General features: G+C 41.4%; 1 protein-coding gene across 1 annotated transcript in view; it reads left to right on the forward strand.

Annotated features, from left to right (window-relative positions):
- The first annotated feature begins 3,596 nt into the window (after window positions 1-3,596).
- The window catches only part of ARL3 (ADP ribosylation factor like GTPase 3), a 135,718-nt gene continuing 119,314 nt past the window's right edge, over window positions 3,597-20,000 (forward strand). Inside the window, exons 1-3 of the mRNA XM_053692949.1 lie at window positions 3,597-3,630; window positions 4,932-5,026; window positions 6,583-6,726. Of these exons, the coding sequence (XP_053548924.1) occupies window positions 3,597-3,630; window positions 4,932-5,026; window positions 6,583-6,726 (273 nt within the window). The remainder of the gene's footprint in view (window positions 3,631-4,931; window positions 5,027-6,582; window positions 6,727-20,000) is intronic.

Here is a 20,000-nt window from a genome sequence, read left to right on the forward strand (position 1 = left end):
TTTACTCTACATGCCATTGTGCATCCCCAGTAATAAACATAAAACTAAATAAAACTGTGAGGAAATGAAAAATAAAATTAAGAAAATACATTCTAAACATTGCCTTAGATTGACAAATGCTGAAAAAAGTGTATTGCTTGAGTTTTTATTTTTTATTAACCAGCCTTGTTTCTTAAAATGTTATGATAAAAAAAAATTTGAAACACTTGAAAGTGATGCAGCATAGCTGTAAAAAGCTGACTAGAAAATATCACCTGAAGATCTCTATGTAAAAAAGAAAGTTATTTTACCTCAAAATGTCCTACGTATTCAAACCCCATTGCAAAGGACTTTAAGCAGCAAATCCGTTTGTCTGTCCCAGGACAGCTAAGGGAGTGAGCCTCATGCACAGTCATGTTATTTCCCTATTCAGTTTAAGGAAGTTTACTATGAAATCTCATGAGAGTTAAGTGAAATCTCATGAGATCACAGTAAAAGAGTTCATGACCTCAGCACTGCTGATGCTGATTGGCTGCTGTTCATTTCTTCATTTTTATTTTTTTTTACGTGCAACTGGGCAGCAGCTGAAGTATAACTTTACACAGAACTTACTCTGCTGAGCTGAGGAAATTGTGAGGTAAAATATCTTCTTTTTTTACATAGAGATGCTCAGGTGATATTTTCCTGTCAGCTTTTTACAGTTATACTGCATCAGTTTCAAGTGATTTAGCATATGAGTATTATGTCCCTTTAAATAAGTTTTGAAACATAAATTTTAGTTTGAATAATGTTTGTCTCGCATTCTTAATATGCACGGTTCTTGGTGTGAAGCAGAGACTCCTGCATTACAATATAAGGTTGAAATAAAAGAATACCAAAGATTTTGCATGATCTCTTTCTATTTTTTTGATCATCAGGCCTTAAAAGGACAGTCTACACCAGAATTTTCATTGTTTAAAAAAATAGATAATCCCTTTATTACCCATTCCCTAGTTTTGCACAACCAACACAGTTTTATAAATACACTTTTTACCTCTGTGATTACCTTGTATCTAAGCCTCTGCAAACTGCCCCTTATTTCAGTTATTTTGAAAGACATCCATTTTAGCCAATCAGAGCTGGCTCACTGGAACTCCACGTGTGTGAGCACAGTGTTATCTATATGACACACATGAACTCCCTCTAGTGGTGAAAAAACTGTCAAAATGCCCTGAGAGAAGAGGCAGCCTTCAAGGGCTTAAAAATTAGCATATGAACCTCCTAGGTTTAGCTTTCAACTAAGAATACCAAGAGAAAAAAAGCAAAATTGGTAATTAAAGTAAATTCGACAATTGTTTAAAATTACATTCTCTATCTGAATCATGAAAGTTTATTTTGGACTAGACTGTCCCTTTAAGTAAGTAATCCTGTCTAGCAAATATAAATGGATCAATAGTTAGCATTAATATTTATAAGTACTGCCTTCCATTCACATCATAGCAAAGCTACTTTTGAACCTCCGTTCTTTAAAGGGGACATAATACTCGTATGCTAAATCACTTGAAAGTGATGCAGCATAGCTGTAAAAAGCTGACATGAAAATATCACCTGAGCATCTATATGTAAAAAGGGAAGATATTTTACCTCAAAAGTTCCTCAGCTCAGCAGAGTAAGTGCTCTTTGAACAGTTAGAACTGCTGTAAAGCTGCACGTTGGAAAAACACACAATAGCCAATCATTGAGGTCTTGCATTGCTTTGCAGTGATCTCATGAGATTTCACTTAAATCTCATGAGATTTCGCACTAAACTTCCATTACCTGAATAGGAACTTGTCCTGAGACTAGCATCCTGACTAAAAAAAGCTTCAAGTCTCTTTACAGTGGGTGTGAATGCTTAGCACAATTTGAGGTAAAATATCTTACTTTTTTACATAGAGATGTTCAGGTGATATTTTCTAGTCAGCTTTTTATAGCTATGCGGCATCACTTTCAAGTGCTTCAACATTTGGGTATTATTATTTATATTATCATTTATTTGTATTGCGCTGCCAAATTCCGTAGCGCTGGGTACAGTGATAGGGGTATACAATGACCAGGATGAAAATACAAAACTAAATAAATCTAGTACAGGAGGAAGAGGGCCCTGCTTCGGAGAGCTCACAGTCTACAGGTTTAGGATGCAGAGACATAAGGTTGGGGTAGCTTGTCACATCGGTTGTAGTTACAGCAGTAAATCAGGCAGTTCATGTATTAGTTTGGTTAGAATGAGAGATGGAGGAGAGATGGTAAGCCTCTCTGAATAGGTGGGTTTTCAAGGAGTGTCTGAAGCTATACAAGGTTGGAAACAGTCTTATGGAGCAGGGTAGAGAGTTCCAGAGGACAGGAGCAGCACGTGCAAAGTCTTGGAGATGGAAGGGGGACGTAGAGATAACAGGAGTGGAGAGACGTAGGTTGATCGAAGAGGACGGGATGGGGAATATTTCACAATTAGAGAGGAAATATAGTTGGGAGTTAGACTGTTAAATGCTTTGTAAGCTAGGCTTAATACTTTAAATTGTATTCTGAAGTGTATGGGGAGCCAGTGTAGAGACTGGCAGAGTGGAGCAGCTGATGTAGATCGACGACTTAGGTGGATGAGTCAAGCCAAAGCATTCATAATAGATTGGAGGGAGGAGAGGAGGATTTTTGGAAGGCCATTTAGAAGTAGATTGCAATAATCAATGCGTGACAAAATGAGGGAATTTTTGTAGTTTTTTTTGAGTAAGGAAGGGATGAATTCTGGAAATGTTGCGTAGGTGTGAACAGCAGGATTTGGTAAGTGCTTGTATATGTGTGTTGAATTTGAGTTCTGAGTCAAGTGTGACCCCAAGACAGCAGACCTGGGGTGAGGTGTTGAGAATAGTCTCCAACCGTCAAAGAAATGTCAGGTGTTGGATGTCTCGAAGAGGGGGGGAATAAGAAGCAGCTCAGTTTTGGACAGATTGAGTTGGAGGTAGTGTGAAGACATCCAAGAGGTAATTGCAGAGAGGCAGTTAGAAATCTGGTTGAGTAAAGAGGAAGAGATATCAGTAGAGGAAAGATAGATTTGGGTATCATCAGCATGTAAGTGCTACTGGAATCCAAAGGAGGATGTAGAGAGAGAGAGAAAAGCAAGGGTCCCAAGACAGAGCCTTTGCGGTACTCCAACTGAGAGAGGCATAGGATCACACAATATGTTGTTAAAGGAAACTGAAAACGAGCAGTTTGAAAGATATGAGGCAAACCAGGAGAGGGCTGTGTCTCGGATGCCAAATAAATGTAGTAATTTTAGGAGGAGAGGATGGCCAACTGTGTCAAAGGCAGTGGACAGGTCAAGAAGAATTAGTAAGGAGCAGTGTCCTTTTGCTTTAGCTGATAACAGGTCATTTGTTACTTTAGTAAGAGCGGTTTCTGTTGAGTGTTTAGGGCGGAAACCAGATTGTAGTGGATCAAGTAAGGAGTTAGTTGTGAGAAATTGAGTCAGCCGATTATAGACCAGTCGTTCCAATAATTTTGAAGCAAAGGGAAGTAAGGAGACCGGTCGATAGAAGGGGTATAGGGGTCAAGCGAGGGCTTTTTTAGGATTGGTATGATTGACGCATTCTTGAATATATGACGAAATGTGCCAGCGTGAGCGATTGGTTAAAGAGATGAGTTAGGGTAGGGGTTGGTGAAGCAGAGAGAGAGGGAAGAAGTTGTGAAGGAATAGGGTCAAGTGGGCAGGTTGTGAGATGAGCCAAGGATGGGAGTACAGAGACTTCTTCCTCTGTTACTGGAGGGAAGTAGCAGAGTTTTGTTAACAGAAGGGGTTGGATTGCTGGGTTTGAGGGGTGTGAGGTGCAGATATCTTTTCTAATGGTGTCAATTTTATTTTTGAATTGATCAGCAATAATCTGAGCAGTGAGGTTGGTAGTGGGCGGGGGTGCAGGCGGACCTAGAAGGGAGTTAAGAGTTAAGAACAGCTTCCTGGGGTTGGAAGCATGAGATGTCACAAGGCAGGAGAAATATACTTGTTTGGCCAGGCTGAGGGCAGAGTTGTAGGACTTAAGTATTATGTCCCTTTAAGTACTAAGTAAAGTTCAGTAGTCTAGTTATAAAGAAAATATAAAATATTTAAAGACTGACTTCCATTTGTAGTCTGATCATAAGTACCAGCAACAATAAGAAGGCTAGAAATATAGAAAAGTAATGGACTCTTTTTTTGGGCCTTCCAATAAAACTAATAGGCATAGAAAAATAGAACTGTGTAGGTAACCACATTTAAAAAGATACATACAATTAGAAAAAAGCTAGGTTAATGAACACTGTTGTAATTGTTTCTGCACTGACAGACTTAAAAAGACATGAAACCCAACATTTTTCTTTCCTTATTCAGATAGAAGTAAATTGGAAAGTTGTTAAAAATGCAATGCTCTTTTATCAATTTTGCTTCATTTTCTTGGTATCATTTATTGAAGGTGGAGCAATGCACTACTGAGAACTAGAGGAACACATCAGTAAACCAATAGTAGGAAGTATATATGCCCAGCCACCAATCTGATGCTAGCTCCCAGCTCCTGAGCCTATCTAGGTATCCTTTTCAACAAAGGATATCAAGAGTACAAAGCAAATTAGAAAATAGAAGTACATTAGAAAGTTGTTTAAAATTGTATACAGCATATGAATAATGGGTTTCATATCCCTTCAACTGAGAATGTCTTAGAATAACAACAAAATATACTGCATTTATTCAAATAGCTGTATCATTAGGTGGTCTACTAAAGCAACAAAGCACCTATAGCTATCTACTACCTTCTCCCAGCTGCAATCCTTTGCTGTAGCAAATTTAAAGGCATAATGTACCAGCAAGTCTGCCTCTCAGCTATATTATCCCACAGTCTCCTACCTAAGGCATAACACATTGAAAAGCAAATGTCTACATGCATTATGATTTAAGATCTAAATTGTCTCCTTAGTACCTCCCTTACCACAGAGGTCTCTTCAGCAAGACCAAATCACCAAGGTAAACTCTCAAACTCGTTTAAAGATATCTGAAGGGCTTTATCAGAAAGTTGGTCCAAAGTGACTCTTCACTTGACATTTGTCACCATCTATTTGTGGACTTTGCACCTCACCAGTCTCTTGTCCTCTGTGGTAGCAGCAAGAGAACCAGTCTCCAGATCAGTGCCAGGAACCTTTAACTTGCTAGAAGAGAGAATGGAAAGATCCTTAGCCAAGAGAGTTTTGGTGTAACTGGAAAATCCCTCCTAATCTCTATGGGAGCTGAATACAACCTTCAGTGTCTTTAACCACACTGAGTGCACATTAGCCAACTGCACTCGGGGCCTCTCAGATTTTAATGGTATATTGAGATCCTTCTCCAACAATGTTGATGGAAAGAGGAGGCTGAGATAATATATAGATTCAAGGGATATAAAACAGTACTTCTTTAGTAACAACAATTATTATTACTTTGCTTTGATTAAAGTAAACATAAAAAGAATCAGATTGTTAAAAACAAAACAAAAAAACAAACACTTATTTGTTTTCTTGTAAAATGAGCACTTAGAAATTCTCAGGCTAGCCCCTGCCCACAGCTAAACAGGGAAGCAGACATTGCAAAACTTAAGTTTTAGGTCACATGATTTTTGCAGCAGATGTCCTATATTGATCATGGGCAATAAACTGGCTTGATCTATTTTTGGTGTCTTCTCGCAATGCTTTAAAAGAAACAATGTACCTTTCCCTTCCTGTTGAGGCCGCCTCCTCCTTGAGGGACTGGGACAGGAATTAAAGGACACTGCGGAAATTAAGTTAAAAAAAGGATTTAAAGGTCAAATCCTTTTAAAATTATAAATAATACAAATTTCAATGATTTCTATTAAGTATAAACCACTGCAAAGTGCTTGTTTTGAATTGATTTTGTTTTGCTTACCAGATCAAAATAATTTTATATTGAACTTGCAAGTTGCTTTAAACTGGAGTTTACAGAGAGTGCAAGGAAATAGAGGACCTTGCTCCTGAACTAAGTTTTTACTATGTATGTATGTAAAAGGAAATATCTAATATGACCTAGAGCACTTGCTTGTCTTGACCTCTTAACTTGTTCCTTGATGGACCATGAAATGTATATGTGCTAAAGCCATTATTAAAGGGACATGAAAGCCAAAATGTTTGTTTCACAATTCAAATATTGCGTGCAATGTTAACTTTCCAATTGACTTCTGTTATGCAATTTGCTTTGTTTTCTTGGTGTCCTTGTTAAACATCATACCTAGGTAGGCTCAGGAGCAGCAGTGCACTACTGGGAGCTAGCTGCTGATTGGTACTTTACATATATGCTTCATTAGCTCAGCCAATGTGTTCAACTAGCTATGAGATGTGGTTTCTTCAGCAAAGTATACCAAAAGAATGAAGCCAAGTTGATAATAGAAGTAAATTTGGAAAGCTGTTTTAAATAGTTTTCTCTAATTGATAATTCAAGACATTAAGAGAATATCTTTGAAGAGAGCTTTTGTGAGTAAACCATGCTACTGTAGTTGTACCCAGCTCGTTAATGTCCCTTTAACTCTCATCAGAAATATTTACACATCATTCTTATACACGGCATCTGCTTTTCTATTTAAGGGTTTGCTATCTATCTTGCGTAAATTGAAAAGTGCTCCAGACCAGGAGGTAAGGATCCTTCTCCTGGGACTTGATAATGCTGGCAAAACTACATTGCTGAAACAGCTTGCTTCAGAAGATATCAGCCACATCACTCCTACACAGGTGAGTGTTGTGTTTCTCCATAGGTAATTGTAATATTTTAAACTTTCATTGTAGTTCATAGTATATTCAAACAAATATTAAAGGAACTTGGCACTATTATAGTCAAACATACTCATAATTTTTCAAGACTCACTATCCTCAGGAATAGTACCCCAGGACTGGTGTAAAACTGATGTGGTTCCACTTTTTAATAAGGGGAAACGGGGATGGATCCAGGAAGCAACAGACTAGTTAGTCTGACATCTGTATTGGGGAAGATACATGAAGGGATTATAAAGATTTATATTCAGGAGTATATTGGTGTAAACAAAATTATGATTTTAAAACAGCATGGTTTTATGGCAAATAGATAGTGCCAAACTAATCTAATTAGATTTTATGAGGAAGTAAGTAAAAAGGGGAATCCGTTATAGACAGGAATGCCTGTCTATAAAGTCTTAAAGGGACACTAAACCCAATTTTTTTCTTTCATGATTCAGATAGATCATGCAATTTTAAGTAACTTTCTAATTTACTCCTATTCATTTTTCTTAGTTCTCTTGCTATCTTTATTTAAAAAGCAGGAACGTGATGCATAGAAGCCGGACCATTTTCTCCAACATAGGTGTGTCCGGTCCACGGCGTCATCCTTACTTGTGGGATATTCTCCTCCCCAACAGGAAATGGCAAAGAGCCCAGCAAAGCTGGTCACATGATCCCCCCTAGGCTCCGCCTTCCCCAGTCATTCTCTTTGCCGTTGCACAGGCAACATCTCCACGGAGATGGTTAAGAGTTTTTTGGTGTTTAAATGTAGTTTTATTCTTCTATCAAGAGTTTGTTATTTTAAAATAGTGCTGGTATGTACTATTTACTCTGAAACAGAAAATAGATGAAGATTTCTGTTTGTAAGAGGAAGATGATTTTAGCAACCGTTACTAAAATCGATGGCTGTTTCCACACAGGACTGTTGAGATGAAGTAACTTCAGTTGGGGGGAACAGTGTGCAGACTTTGCTGCTTGAAGTATGACACATTTCTAACAAGACTTGGTAATGCTGGAAGCTGTCATTTTCCCTATGGGATCCGGTAAGCCATTTTATTAACAAGAATTAAGGGCTTCACAAGGGCTTTAAAGACTGGTAGACATTTTTCTGGGCTAAAACGATTATTTTATAAGCATGGTTAATGGTTTATAGCTTTGAGGAGTTATTTTAATCTTGGGAATTATGTTAAAAAAACGGCAGGCACTGTATTGGACACCTTTTTCACTGGGGGCCTTCTCTAATCATAGGCAGAGCCTCATTTTCGCGCCACTAATGCGCAGTTGTTTTTGGGAAGCAAGGCATGCAGATGCATGTGTGAGGAGCTCAGATACACAGAAAAAGCTTGCTGAAGGCGTCATTTGGTATCGTATTCCCCTCTGGGCTTGGTTGGGTCTCAGCAAAGCAGATACCAGGGACTGTATAGGGGTTAAATATAAAAACGGCTCCGGTTCCGTTATTTTAAGAGTTAATCCTTTCTAATTTGGTGTGCAATACTTTTTTAAGGCTTTAAGACACTGTGGTGAAATTTTGGTGAATTTTGAACAATTCCTTCATACTTTTTCGCATATTCAGTAATAAAGTGTGTTCAGTTTAAAATTTAAAGTGACAGTAACGGTTTTATTTTAAAACGTTTTTTTGTACTTTGTTATCAAGTTTATGCCTGTTTAACATGTCTGAACTATCAGATAGACTATGTTCTGTATGTGAGGAAGCCAAGGTTCCTTCTCATTTAAATAGATGTGATGCATGTGACAAACAATTTAGAGAAAATGATGCCCAAGATGATTCCTCAAATGAGGGGAGTAAGCATGGTACTGCATCATCCCCTTCTGTGTCTACACCAGTCTTGCCCACACAAGAGGCCCCTAGTACATCTAGTGCGCCAATACTTCTTACTATGCAACAATTAACGGCTGTAATGGATAATTCAATTAAAAACATTTTAGCCAAAATGCCCACTTATCAGCAAAAGCGCGACTGCTCTGTTTTAGATACTGAAGAGCATGGGGACGCTGATGATAATGGTTCTGACATGCCCTTACACCAGTCTGAAGGGGCCAGGGAGGTTTTGTCTGAGGGAGAAATTTCAGATTCAGGAAAAATTTCTCAACAAGCTGAACCTGATGTTATTACATTCAAATTTAAATTGGAACATCTCCGCGCTCTACTTAAGGAGGTGTTATCTACTCTGGATGATTGTGACAATCTGGTCATTCCAGAGAAATTATGTAAGATGGACAAGTTCCTAGAGGTCCCGGTGCCCCCCGAGGCTTTTCCTATACCCAAGCGGGTGGCGGACATTGTAAACCAAGGATGGGAAAGGCCCGGCATACCTTTTGTCCCTCCCCCTATATTTAAGAAATTGTTTCCTATGGTCGACCCCAGAAAGGACTTATGGCAGACAGTCCCTAAGGTCGAGGGGGCGGTCTCTACTCTAAACAAACGCACTACTATCCCTATAGAAGATAGTTGTGCTTTCAAAGATCCTATGGATAAAAAGTTAGAAGGTTTGCTTAAAAAGATGTTTGTTCAGCAAGGTTACCTTCTACAGCCAATTTCATGCATTGTTCCTGTCACTACAGCAGCGTGTTTCTGGTTCGATGAACTAGAAAAGTCGCTAGATAAAGATTCTTCTTATGAGGAGATTATGGACAGAATTCACGCTCTTAAATTGGCTAACTCTTTTACTTTAGACGCTACCTTGCAATTAGCTAGATTAGCAGCGAAAAATTCAGGGTTTGCTATTGTGGCGCGCAGAGCGCTTTGGCTAAAGTCTTGGTCAGCGGATGCGTCATCCAAGAACAAATTGCTTAACATACCTTTCAAGGGGAAAACGCTGTTTGGCCCTGACTTGAAAGAGATTATTTCAGATATCACTGGGGGAAAGGGCCACGCCCTTCCTCAGGTTAGGTCTTTCAAGGCCAAAAATAAACCTAATTTTCGTCCCTTTCGCAGAAACGGACCAGCCTCAAGTTCTACATCCTCTAAGCAAGAGGGTAATACTTCTCAAACCAAGCCAGCCTGGAGGCCAATGCAAGGCTGGAACAAAGGTAAGCAGGCCAAGAAACCTGCCACTGCTACCAAGACAGCATGAGATGTTGGCCCCCGATCCGGGACCGGATCTGGTGGGGGGCAGACTTTCTCTCTTCGCTCAGGCGTGGGCAAGAGATGTTCTGGATCCTTGGGCCCTAGAAATAGTCTCCCAAGGTTATCTTCTGGAATTCAAGGAGCTACCCCCAAGGGGAAGGTTCCACAGGTCTCAATTGTCTTCAGACCACATAAAAAGACAGGCATTCTTACATTGTGTAGAAGACCTGTTAAAAATGGGAGTGATTCATCCTGTTCCATTAAGAGAACAAGGGATGGGATTCTACTCCAATCTGTTCATAGTTCCCAAAAAAGAGGGAACATTCAGACCAATTTTGGATCTCAAGATCCTAAACAAATTTCTCAGGGTTCCATCGTTCAAAATGGAAACCATTCGGACAATTCTTCCTACCATCCAGGAAGGTCAATTCATGACCACGGTGGATTTAAAGGATGCGTATCTACATATTCCTATCCACAAGGAACATCATCGGTTCCTAAGGTTCGCCTTTCTGGACAAACATTACCAGTTCGTGGCACTTCCATTCGGATTAGCCACTGCCCCAAGAATTTTCACAAAGGTACTAGGGTCCCTTCTAGCGGTGCTAAGACCAAGGGGCATTGCAGTAGTACCTTACTTGGACGACATACTGATTCAAGCGTCGTCTCTGCCTCAAGCAAAGGCTCATACGGACATTGTCCTAGCCTTTCTCAGATCTCACGGGTGGAAAGTGAACGTAGAAAAAAGTTCTCTATCTCCGTCAACAAGAGTTCCCTTCTTGGGAACAATAATAGACTCCTTAGAAATGAAGATTTTTCTGACAGAGGCCAGAAAATCAAGACTTCTAAGCTCTTGTCAAGTACTTCATTCTGTTCTTCTTCCTTCCATAGCGCAGTGCATGGAAGTAATAGGTTTGATGGTTGCGGCAATGGACATAGTTCCTTTTGCGCGAATTCATCTAAGACCATTACAACTGTGCATGCTCAGACAGTGGAATGGGGATTATACAGACTTGTCTCAGACGATACAAGTAGATCAGAGGACCAGAGATTCACTCCGTTGGTGGATGACCCTGGACAACCTGTCACAAGGAATGAGCTTCCGCAGACCAGAGTGGGTCATTGTCACGACCGACGCCAGTCTGGTGGGCTGGGGCGCGGTCTGGGAACCCCTGAAAGCTCAGGGTCTTTGGTCTCGGGAAGAATCTCTTCTACCGATAAACATTCTGGAACTGAGAGCGATATTCAATGCTCTCAAGGCTTGGCCTCAGCTAGCAAAGGCCAAATTCATAAGGTTTCAATCAGACAACATGACGACTGTTGCGTACATCAACCATCAGGGGGGAACAAGGAGTTCCCTGGTGATGGAAGAAGTGACCAAAATAATTCAATGGGCGGAGAATCACTCCTGCCACTTGTCTGCGATCCACATCCCAGGAGTGGAAAATTGGGAAGCGGATTTTCTGAGTCGTCAGACGTTTCATCCGGGGGAGTGGGAACTCCATCCGGAAATCTTTGCCCAAATAATTCAATTGTGGGGCATTCCAGACATGGATCTGATGGCGTCTCGTCAGAACTTCAAGGTTCCTTGCTACGGGTCCAGATCCAGGGATCCCAAGGCGACTCTAGTGGATGCACTAGTAGCACCTTGGACCTTCAACCTAGCTTATGTGTTCCCACCGTTTCCTCTCATTCCCAGGCTGGTAGCCAGGATCAAACAGGAGAGGGTATCGGTGATCTTGATAGCTCCTGCGTGGCCACGCAGGACTTGGTATGCAGACCTGGTGAATATGTCATCGGCTCCACCATGGAAGCTACCTTTGAGACAGGACCTTCTTGTTCAAGGTTCGTTCGAACATCCGAATCTGGCCTCACTCCAACTGACTGCTTGGAGATTGAACGCTTGATTTTATCAAAGCGAGGGTTCTCAGATTCTGTCATTGATACTCTTGTTCAGGCTAGAAAGCCTGTAACTAGAAAAATCTACCATAAAATATGGAAAAAATATATCTGTTGGTGTGAATCTAAAGGATTCCCATGGAACAAGATAAAAATTCCTAAGATTCTATCCTTTCTTCAAGAGGGTTTGGAGAAAGGATTATCTGCAAGTTCTTTGAAGGGACAGATTTCTGCTTTATCTGTTTTACTTCACAAAAAGCTGGCGGCTGTGCCAGATGTTCAAGCTTTTGTTCAGGCTCTGGTTAGAATCAAGCCTGTTTACAAACCTTTGACTCCTCCCTGGAGTCTCAATTTAGTTCTTTCAGTTCTTCAGGGGGTTCCGTTTGAACCCCTACATTCCGTTGATATAAAGTTATTATCTTGGAAAGTTTTGTTTTTGGTTGCAATTTCTTCTGCAAGAAGAGTTTCAGAGTTATCTGCTCTGCAGTGTTCTCCTCCATATCTGGTGTTCCATGCAGATAAGGTGGTTTTGCGTACTAAACCTGGTTTTCTTCCGAAAGTTGTTTCTAACAAAAATATTAACCAGGAGATAGTCGTGCCTTCTTTGTGTCCAAATCCAGTTTCAAAGAAGGAACGTTTATTGCACAATTTGGATGTAGTTCGTGCTCTAAAATTCTACTTAGAAGCTACAAAGGATTTCAGACAAACATCTTCTTTGTTTGTTGTTTATTCTGGTAAAAGGAGAGGTCAAAAAGCAACTTCTACCTCTCTCTCTGATTGGCTTATGAGACTGCCGGACGGCAGCCTCCTGAAAGAATCACAGCTCACTCCACTAGGGCCGTGGCTTCCACATGGGCCTTCAAGAACGAGGCTTCTGTTGATCAGATATGTAAGGCAGCGACTTGGTCTTCACTGCACACTTTTACCAAATTCTACAAATTTGATACTTTTGCTTCTTCTGAGGCTATTTTTGGGAGAAAGGTTTTGCAAGCCGTGGTGCCTTCCATCTAGGCGACCTGATTTGCTCCCTCCCATCATCCGTGTCCTAAAGCTTTGGTATTGGTTCCCACAAGTAAGGATGACGCCGTGGACCGGACACACCTATGTTGGAGAAAACAGAATTTATGCTTACCTGATAAATTACTTTCTCCAACGGTGTGTCCGGTCCACGGCCCGCCCTGGTTTTTTAATCAGGTCTGATGAATTATTTTCTCTAACTACAGTCACCACGGTATCATATGATTTCTCCTATGCATATTCCTCCTTTACGTCGGTCGAATGACTGGGGAAGGCGGAGCCTAGGGGGGATCATGTGACCAGCTTTGCTGGGCTCTTTGCCATTTCCTGTTGGGGAGGAGAATATCCCACAAGTAAGGATGACGCCGTGGACCGGACACACCGTTGGAGAAAGTAATTTATCAGGTAAGCATAAATTCTGTTTTTTGGTTGAGAACCTGGGTTATGCTTGCTTATTGGTGGGTAAATGTAAGCCTCCAATAAGCAAGCGCTATCCATGGTGCTGAACCTAAAATGGTCTGGCTGCTAAGATTTATATTCCTGCTTTTAACATAAAAATAGCAAGAGAACGAAAAAATTATAATAATAGGAGTAAATTAGGAAGTTGCTTAAAATTTCATGCTCTATCTGAATCATGAAAGAAAAAAATTTGGGTTCAGTGTCCCTTTAACCCCTTAGTGACCAGAGCACTTTTCCATTTTCTGTCCGTTTGGGACCAAGGCTATTTTTACATTTTTGCGGTGTTTGTGTTTAGCTGTAATTTTCTTCTTACTCATTTACTGTACCCACACATATTATATACCGTTTTTCTCGCCATTAAATGGACTTTCTAAAGATACCATTATTTTCATCATATCTTATAATTTACTATAAAAAAAAATGATAAAATATGAGGAAAAATGGAAAAAAACACACTTTCTCCAACATAGGTGTGTCCGGTCCACGGCGTCATCCTTACTTGTGGGATATTCTCTTCCCCAACAGGAAATGGCAAAGAGCCCAGCAAAGCTGGTCACATGATCCCTCCTAGGCTCCGCCTACCCCAGTCATTCTCTTTGCCGTTGTACAGGCAACATCTCCACGGAGATGGCTTAGAGTTTTTTAGTGTTTAACTGTAGTTTTTCATTATTCAATCAAGAGTTTGTTATTTTCAAATAGTGCTGGTACGTACTATTTACTCAGAAACAGAAAAGAGATGAAGAATTCTGTTTGTATGAGGAAAATGATTTTAGCAACCGTAACTAAAATCCATGGCTGTTCCACACAGGACTGTTGAGAGCAATTAACTTCAGTTGGGGGAACAGTTTGCAGTCCTTTGCTGCTTGAGGTATGACACATTCTAACAAGACGATGTAATGCTGGAAGCTGTCATTTTCCCTATGGGATCCGGTAAGCCATGTTTATTACGATTGTAAATAAGGGCTTCACAAGGGCTTATTTAGACTGTAGACTTTTTTTGGGCTAAATCGATTGATATTAACACTTATTTAGCCTTGAGGAATCATTTATTCTGGGTATTTTGATATAATAATATCGGCAGGCACTGTTTTAGACACCTTATTCTTTAGGGGCTTTCCCAAAGCATAGGCAGAGTCTCATTTTCGCGCCGGTGTTGCGCACTTGTTTTTGAGAGGCATGGCATGCAGTCGCATGTGAGAGGAGCTCTGATACTTATAAAAGACTTCTGAAGGCGTCATTTGGTATCGTATTCCCCTTTGGGTTTGGTTGGGTCTCAGCAAAGCAGATACCAGGGACTGTAAAGGGGTTAAAGCTTAAAACGGCTCCGGTTCCGTTATTTTAAGGGTTAAAGCTTCCAAAATTGGTGTGCAATATTTTCAAGGCTTTAAGACACTGTGGTGAAAGTTTGGTGAATTTTGAACAATTCCTTCATGTTTTTTCGCAATTGCAGTAATAAAGTGTGTTCAGTTTAAAATTTAAAGTGACAGTAACGGTTTTATTTCAAAACGTTTTTTGTACTTTCTTATCAAGTTTATGCCTGTTTAACATGTCTGAACTACCAGATAGACTGTGTTCTGAATGTGGGGAAGCCAGAATTCCTATTCATTTAAATAAATGTGATTTATGTGATAATGACAATGATGCCCAAGATGATTCCTCAAGTGAGGGGAGTAAGCATGGTACTGCATCATTCCCTCCTTCGTCTACACGAGTCTTGCCCACTCAGGAGGCCCCTAGTACATCTAGCGCGCCAATACTCCTTACTATGCAACAATTAACGGCTGTAATGGATAATTCTGTCAAAAACATTTTAGCCAAAATGAACCCTTGTCAGCGTAAGCGTGGATGCTCTGTTTTAGTTACTGAAGAGCATGACGACGCTGATATTAATATCTCTGAAGGGCCCCTAACACAATCTGAGGGGGCCAGGGAGGTTTTGTCTGAGGGAGAAATTACTGATTTAGGGAACATTTCTCAGCAGGCTGAATCTGATGTGATTACATTTAAATTTAAATTGGAACATCTCCGCATTTTGCTTAAGGAGGTATTATCCACTCTGGATGATTGTGAAAATTTGGTCATCCCAGAGAAACTATGTAAAATGGACAAGTTCCTAGAGGTGCCGGGGCTCCCAGAAGCTTTTCCTATACCCAAGCGGGTGGCGGACATTGTTAATAAAGAATGGGAGAGGCCCGGTATTCCTTTCGTCCCTCCCCCCATATTTAAAAAATTGTTTCCTATGGTCGACCCCAGAAAGGACTTATGGCAGTCAGTCCCCAAGGTCGAGGGAGCGGTTTCTACTTTAAACAAACGCATCACTATTCCCATAGAGGATAGTTGTGCTTTCAAAGATCCTATGGATAAAAAATTAGAAGGTTTGCTTAAAAAGATGTTTGTTCAGCAGGGTTACCTTCTACAACCCATTTCATGCATTGTCCCTGTCACTACAGCCGCATATTTCTGGTTTGATGAACTGATTAAGGTGCTCGATAGTGACTCTCCTCCTTATGAGGAGATTATGGACAGAATCAATGCTCTCAAATTGGCTAATTCTTTCACTCTAGACGCCTCTTTGCAATTGGCTAAGTTAGCGGCTAAGAATTCTGGGTTTGCTATTGTGGCGCGCAGAGCGCTTTGGTTGAAATCTTGGTCGGCTGATGCGTCTTCCAAGAACAAGCTACTAAACATTCCTTTCAAGGGGAAAACGCTGTTTGGTCCTGACTTGAAAGAGATTATCTCTGATATCACTGGGGGTAAGGGCCACGCCCTTCCTCAGGATCGGCCTTTCAAGGCAAAAAATAGACCTAATTTTCGTCCCTTTCGTAAAAACGGACCAGCCCAAGGTGCTACGTCCTCTAAGCAAGAGGGTAATACTTCTCAGGCCAAGCCAGCTTGGAGACCAATGCAAGGCTGGAACAAGGGAAAGCAGGCCAAGAAACCTGCCACTGCTACCAAGACAGCATGAAATATTGGCCCCCGATCCGGGACCGGATCTGGTGGGGGGCAGACTCTCTCTCTTCGCTCAGGCTTGGGCAAGAGATGTTCTGGATCCTTGGGCGCTAGAAATAGTCTCCCAGGGTTATCTTCTGGAATTCAAGGGACTTCCCCCAAGGGGGAGGTTCCACAGGTCTCAGTTGTCTTCAGACCACATAAAAAGACAGGCGTTCTTACATTGTGTAGAAGACCTGTTAAAAATGGGAGTGATTCATCCTGTTCCATTAAGAGAACAAGGGATGGGGTTCTACTCCAATCTGTTCATAGTTCCCAAAAAAGAGGGAACGTTCAGACCAATCCTAGATCTCAAGATCTTAAACAAATTTCTCAAGGTCCCATCGTTCAAGATGGAAACCATTCGAACTATCCTTCCTTCCATCCAGGAAGGTCAATTCATGACCACGGTGGATTTAAAGGATGCGTATCTACATATTCCTATCCACAAGGAACATCATCGGTTCCTAAGGTTTGCATTCCTGGACAAACATTACCAGTTCGTGGCGCTTCCTTTCGGATTAGCCACTGCTCCAAGGATTTTCACAAAGGTACTAGGGTCCCTTCTAGCGGTGCTAAGACCAAGGGGCATTGCAGTAGTACCTTACCTGGACGACATCCTGATTCAAGCGTCGTCCCTCCCTCGAGCAAAGGCTCACACGGACATCGTCCTAGCCTTTCTCAGATCTCACGGCTGGAAAGTGAACGTGGAAAAGAGTTCTCTATCCCCGTCAACAAGGGTTCCCTTCTTGGGAACAATTATAGATTCCTCAGAAATGAGGATTTTTCTAACAGAGGCCAGAATAACAAAGCTTCTGGACTCTTGTCGGATTCTTCATTCCGTTCCTCTTCCTTCCGTAGCTCAGTGCATGGAAGTGATCGGGTTGATGGTAGCGGCAATGGACATAGTTCCTTTTGCGCGCATTCATCTAAGACCATTACAACTGTGCATGCTCAGTCAGTGGAATGGGGACTATACAGACTTGTCTCCAAAGATACAAGTAAATCAGAGGACCAGAGACTCACTCCGTTGGTGGCTGTCCCTGGACAACCTGTCACAAGGGATGACATTCCGCAGACCAGAGTGGGTCATTGTCACGACCGACGCCAGTCTGACGGGCTGGGGCGCGGTCTGGGGATCCCTGAAAGCTCAGGGTCTTTGGTCTCGGGAAGAATCTCTTCTACCGATAAATATTCTGGAACTGAGAGCGATATTCAATGCTCTCAAGGCTTGGCCTCAGCTAGCAAGGACCAAGTTCATACGATTTCAATCAGACAACATGACGACTGTTGCGTACATCAACCATCAGGGGGGAACAAGGAGTTCCCTAGCGATGGAGGAAGTGACCAAGATTATTCTATGGGCGGAGTCTCACTCCTGCCACCTGTCTGCTATCCACATCCCGGGAGTGGAAAATTGGGAAGCGGATTTTCTGAGTCGTCAGACATTGCATCCGGGGGAGTGGGAACTCCATCCGGAAATCTTTGCCCTAGTCACTCAGCTGTGGGGCATTCCAGACATGGATCTGATGGCCTCTCGTCAGAACTTCAAAGTTCCCTGTTACGGGTCCAGATCCAGGGATCCCAAGGCGGCTCTAGTGGATGCACTAGTAGCACCTTGGACCTTCAAACTAGCTTATGTGTTTCCGCCGTTTCCTCTCATTCCCAGGCTGGTAGCCAGGATCAATCAGGAGAGGGCGTCGGTGATCTTGATAGCTCCTGCGTGGCCACGCAGGACTTGGTATGCAGATCTGGTGAATATGTCATCGGCTCCACCTTGGAAGCTACCTTTGAGACGAGACCTTCTTGTTCAGGGTCCGTTCGAACATCCGAATCTGGTTTCACTCCAGCTGACTGCCTGGAGATTGAACGCTTGATTTTATCGAAGCGAGGTTTCTCAGATTCTGTTATCGATACTCTTGTTCAGGCCAGAAAGCCTGTAACTAGAAAGATTTACCACAAAATTTGGAAAAAATATATCTGTTGGTGTGAATCTAAAGGATTCCCTTGGGACAAGGTTAAGATTCCTAGGATTCTATCCTTCCTTCAAGAAGGATTGGAAAAAGGATTATCGGCAAGTTCCCTGAAGGGACAGATTTCTGCCTTGTCGGTGTTACTTCACAAAAAGCTGGCAGCTGTGCCAGATGTTCAAGCCTTTGTTCAGGCTTTGGTTAGAATTAAGCCTGTTTACAAACCTTTGACTCCTCCTTGGAGTCTCAATTTAGTTCTTTCAGTTCTTCAGGGGGTTCCGTTTGAACCCTTACATTCCGTTGATATTAAGTTATTATCTTGGAAAGTTTTGTTTTTAGTTGCAATTTCTTCTGCTAGAAGAGTTTCAGAATTATCTGCTCTGCAGTGTTCCCCTCCTTATCTGGTGTTCCATGCAGATAAGGTGGTTTTACGTACTAAACCTGGTTTTCTTCCGAAAGTTGTTTCTAACAAAAACATTAACCAGGAGATTATCGTGCCTTCTCTGTGTCCGAAACCAGTTTCAAAGAAGGAACGTTTGTTGCACAATTTGGATGTTGTTCGCGCTCTAAAATTCTATTTAGATGCTACAAAGGATTTTAGACAAACATCTTCCTTGTTTGTTGTTTATTCAGGTAAAAGGAGAGGTCAAAAAGCAACTTCTACCTCTCTCTCTTTTTGGATTAAAAGCATCATCAGATTGGCTTACGAGACTGCCGGACGGCAGCCTCCCGAAAGAATCACAGCTCATTCCACTAGGGCTGTGGCTTCCACAGGGGCCTTCAAGAACGAGGCTTCTGTTGATCAGATATGTAGGGCAGCGACTTGGTCTTCACTGCACACTTTTACCAAATTTTACAAGTTTGATACTTTTGCTTCTTCTGAGGCTATTTTTGGGAGAAAGGTTTTGCAAGCCGTGGTGCCTTCCATTTAGGTGACCTGATTTGCTCCCTCCCTTCATCCGTGTCCTAAAGCTTTGGTATTGGTTCCCACAAGTAAGGATGACGCCGTGGACCGGACACACCTATGTTGGAGAAAACAGAATTTATGTTTACCTGATAAATTTCTTTCTCCAACGGTGTGTCCGGTCCACGGCCCGCCCTGGTTTTTTTAATCAGGTCTGATAATTTATTTTCTTTAACTACAGTCACCACGGTACCATATGGTTTCTCCTATGCTAATATTCCTCCTTAACGTCGGTCGAATGACTGGGGTAGGCGGAGCCTAGGAGGGATCATGTGACCAGCTTTGCTGGGCTCTTTGCCATTTCCTGTTGGGGAAGAGAATATCCCACAAGTAAGGATGACGCCGTGGACCGGACACACCGTTGGAGAAAGAAATTTATCAGGTAAACATAAATTCTGTTTTTTCTAACTTTGACCCCCAAAATCTGTTACATATCTAAAACCACCAAAAAACACCCATGCTAAATAGTTTCTAAATTTTGTCCTGAGTTTAGAAATACCCAATGTTTACATGTTCTTTGCTTTTTTTGCAAGTTATAGGGCCATAAATACAAGTAGCACTTTGCTATTTCCAAACCATTTTTTTCCAAAATTAGCGCTAGTTACATTAGAACACTGATATCTTTCAGGAATACCTGAATATCCCTTGACATTTATATATTTTTTTTTAGTAGACATCCCAAAGTATTGATCTAGGCCAATTTTGGTATATTTCATACCACCATTTCACCGCCAAATGCGATCAAATACAAAAAATTGTTCACTTTTTCACAAATTTTTTCACAAACTTTAGGTTTCTCACTGAAATTATTTACAAACAACTTGTGCAATTATGGCATAAATGGTTGTAAATTCTTCTCTGGGATCCC

Source organism: Bombina bombina, chromosome 9 (assembly GCF_027579735.1).
Source record: "Bombina bombina isolate aBomBom1 chromosome 9, aBomBom1.pri, whole genome shotgun sequence".
NCBI classification, from domain to species: domain Eukaryota; kingdom Metazoa; phylum Chordata; class Amphibia; order Anura; family Bombinatoridae; genus Bombina; species Bombina bombina.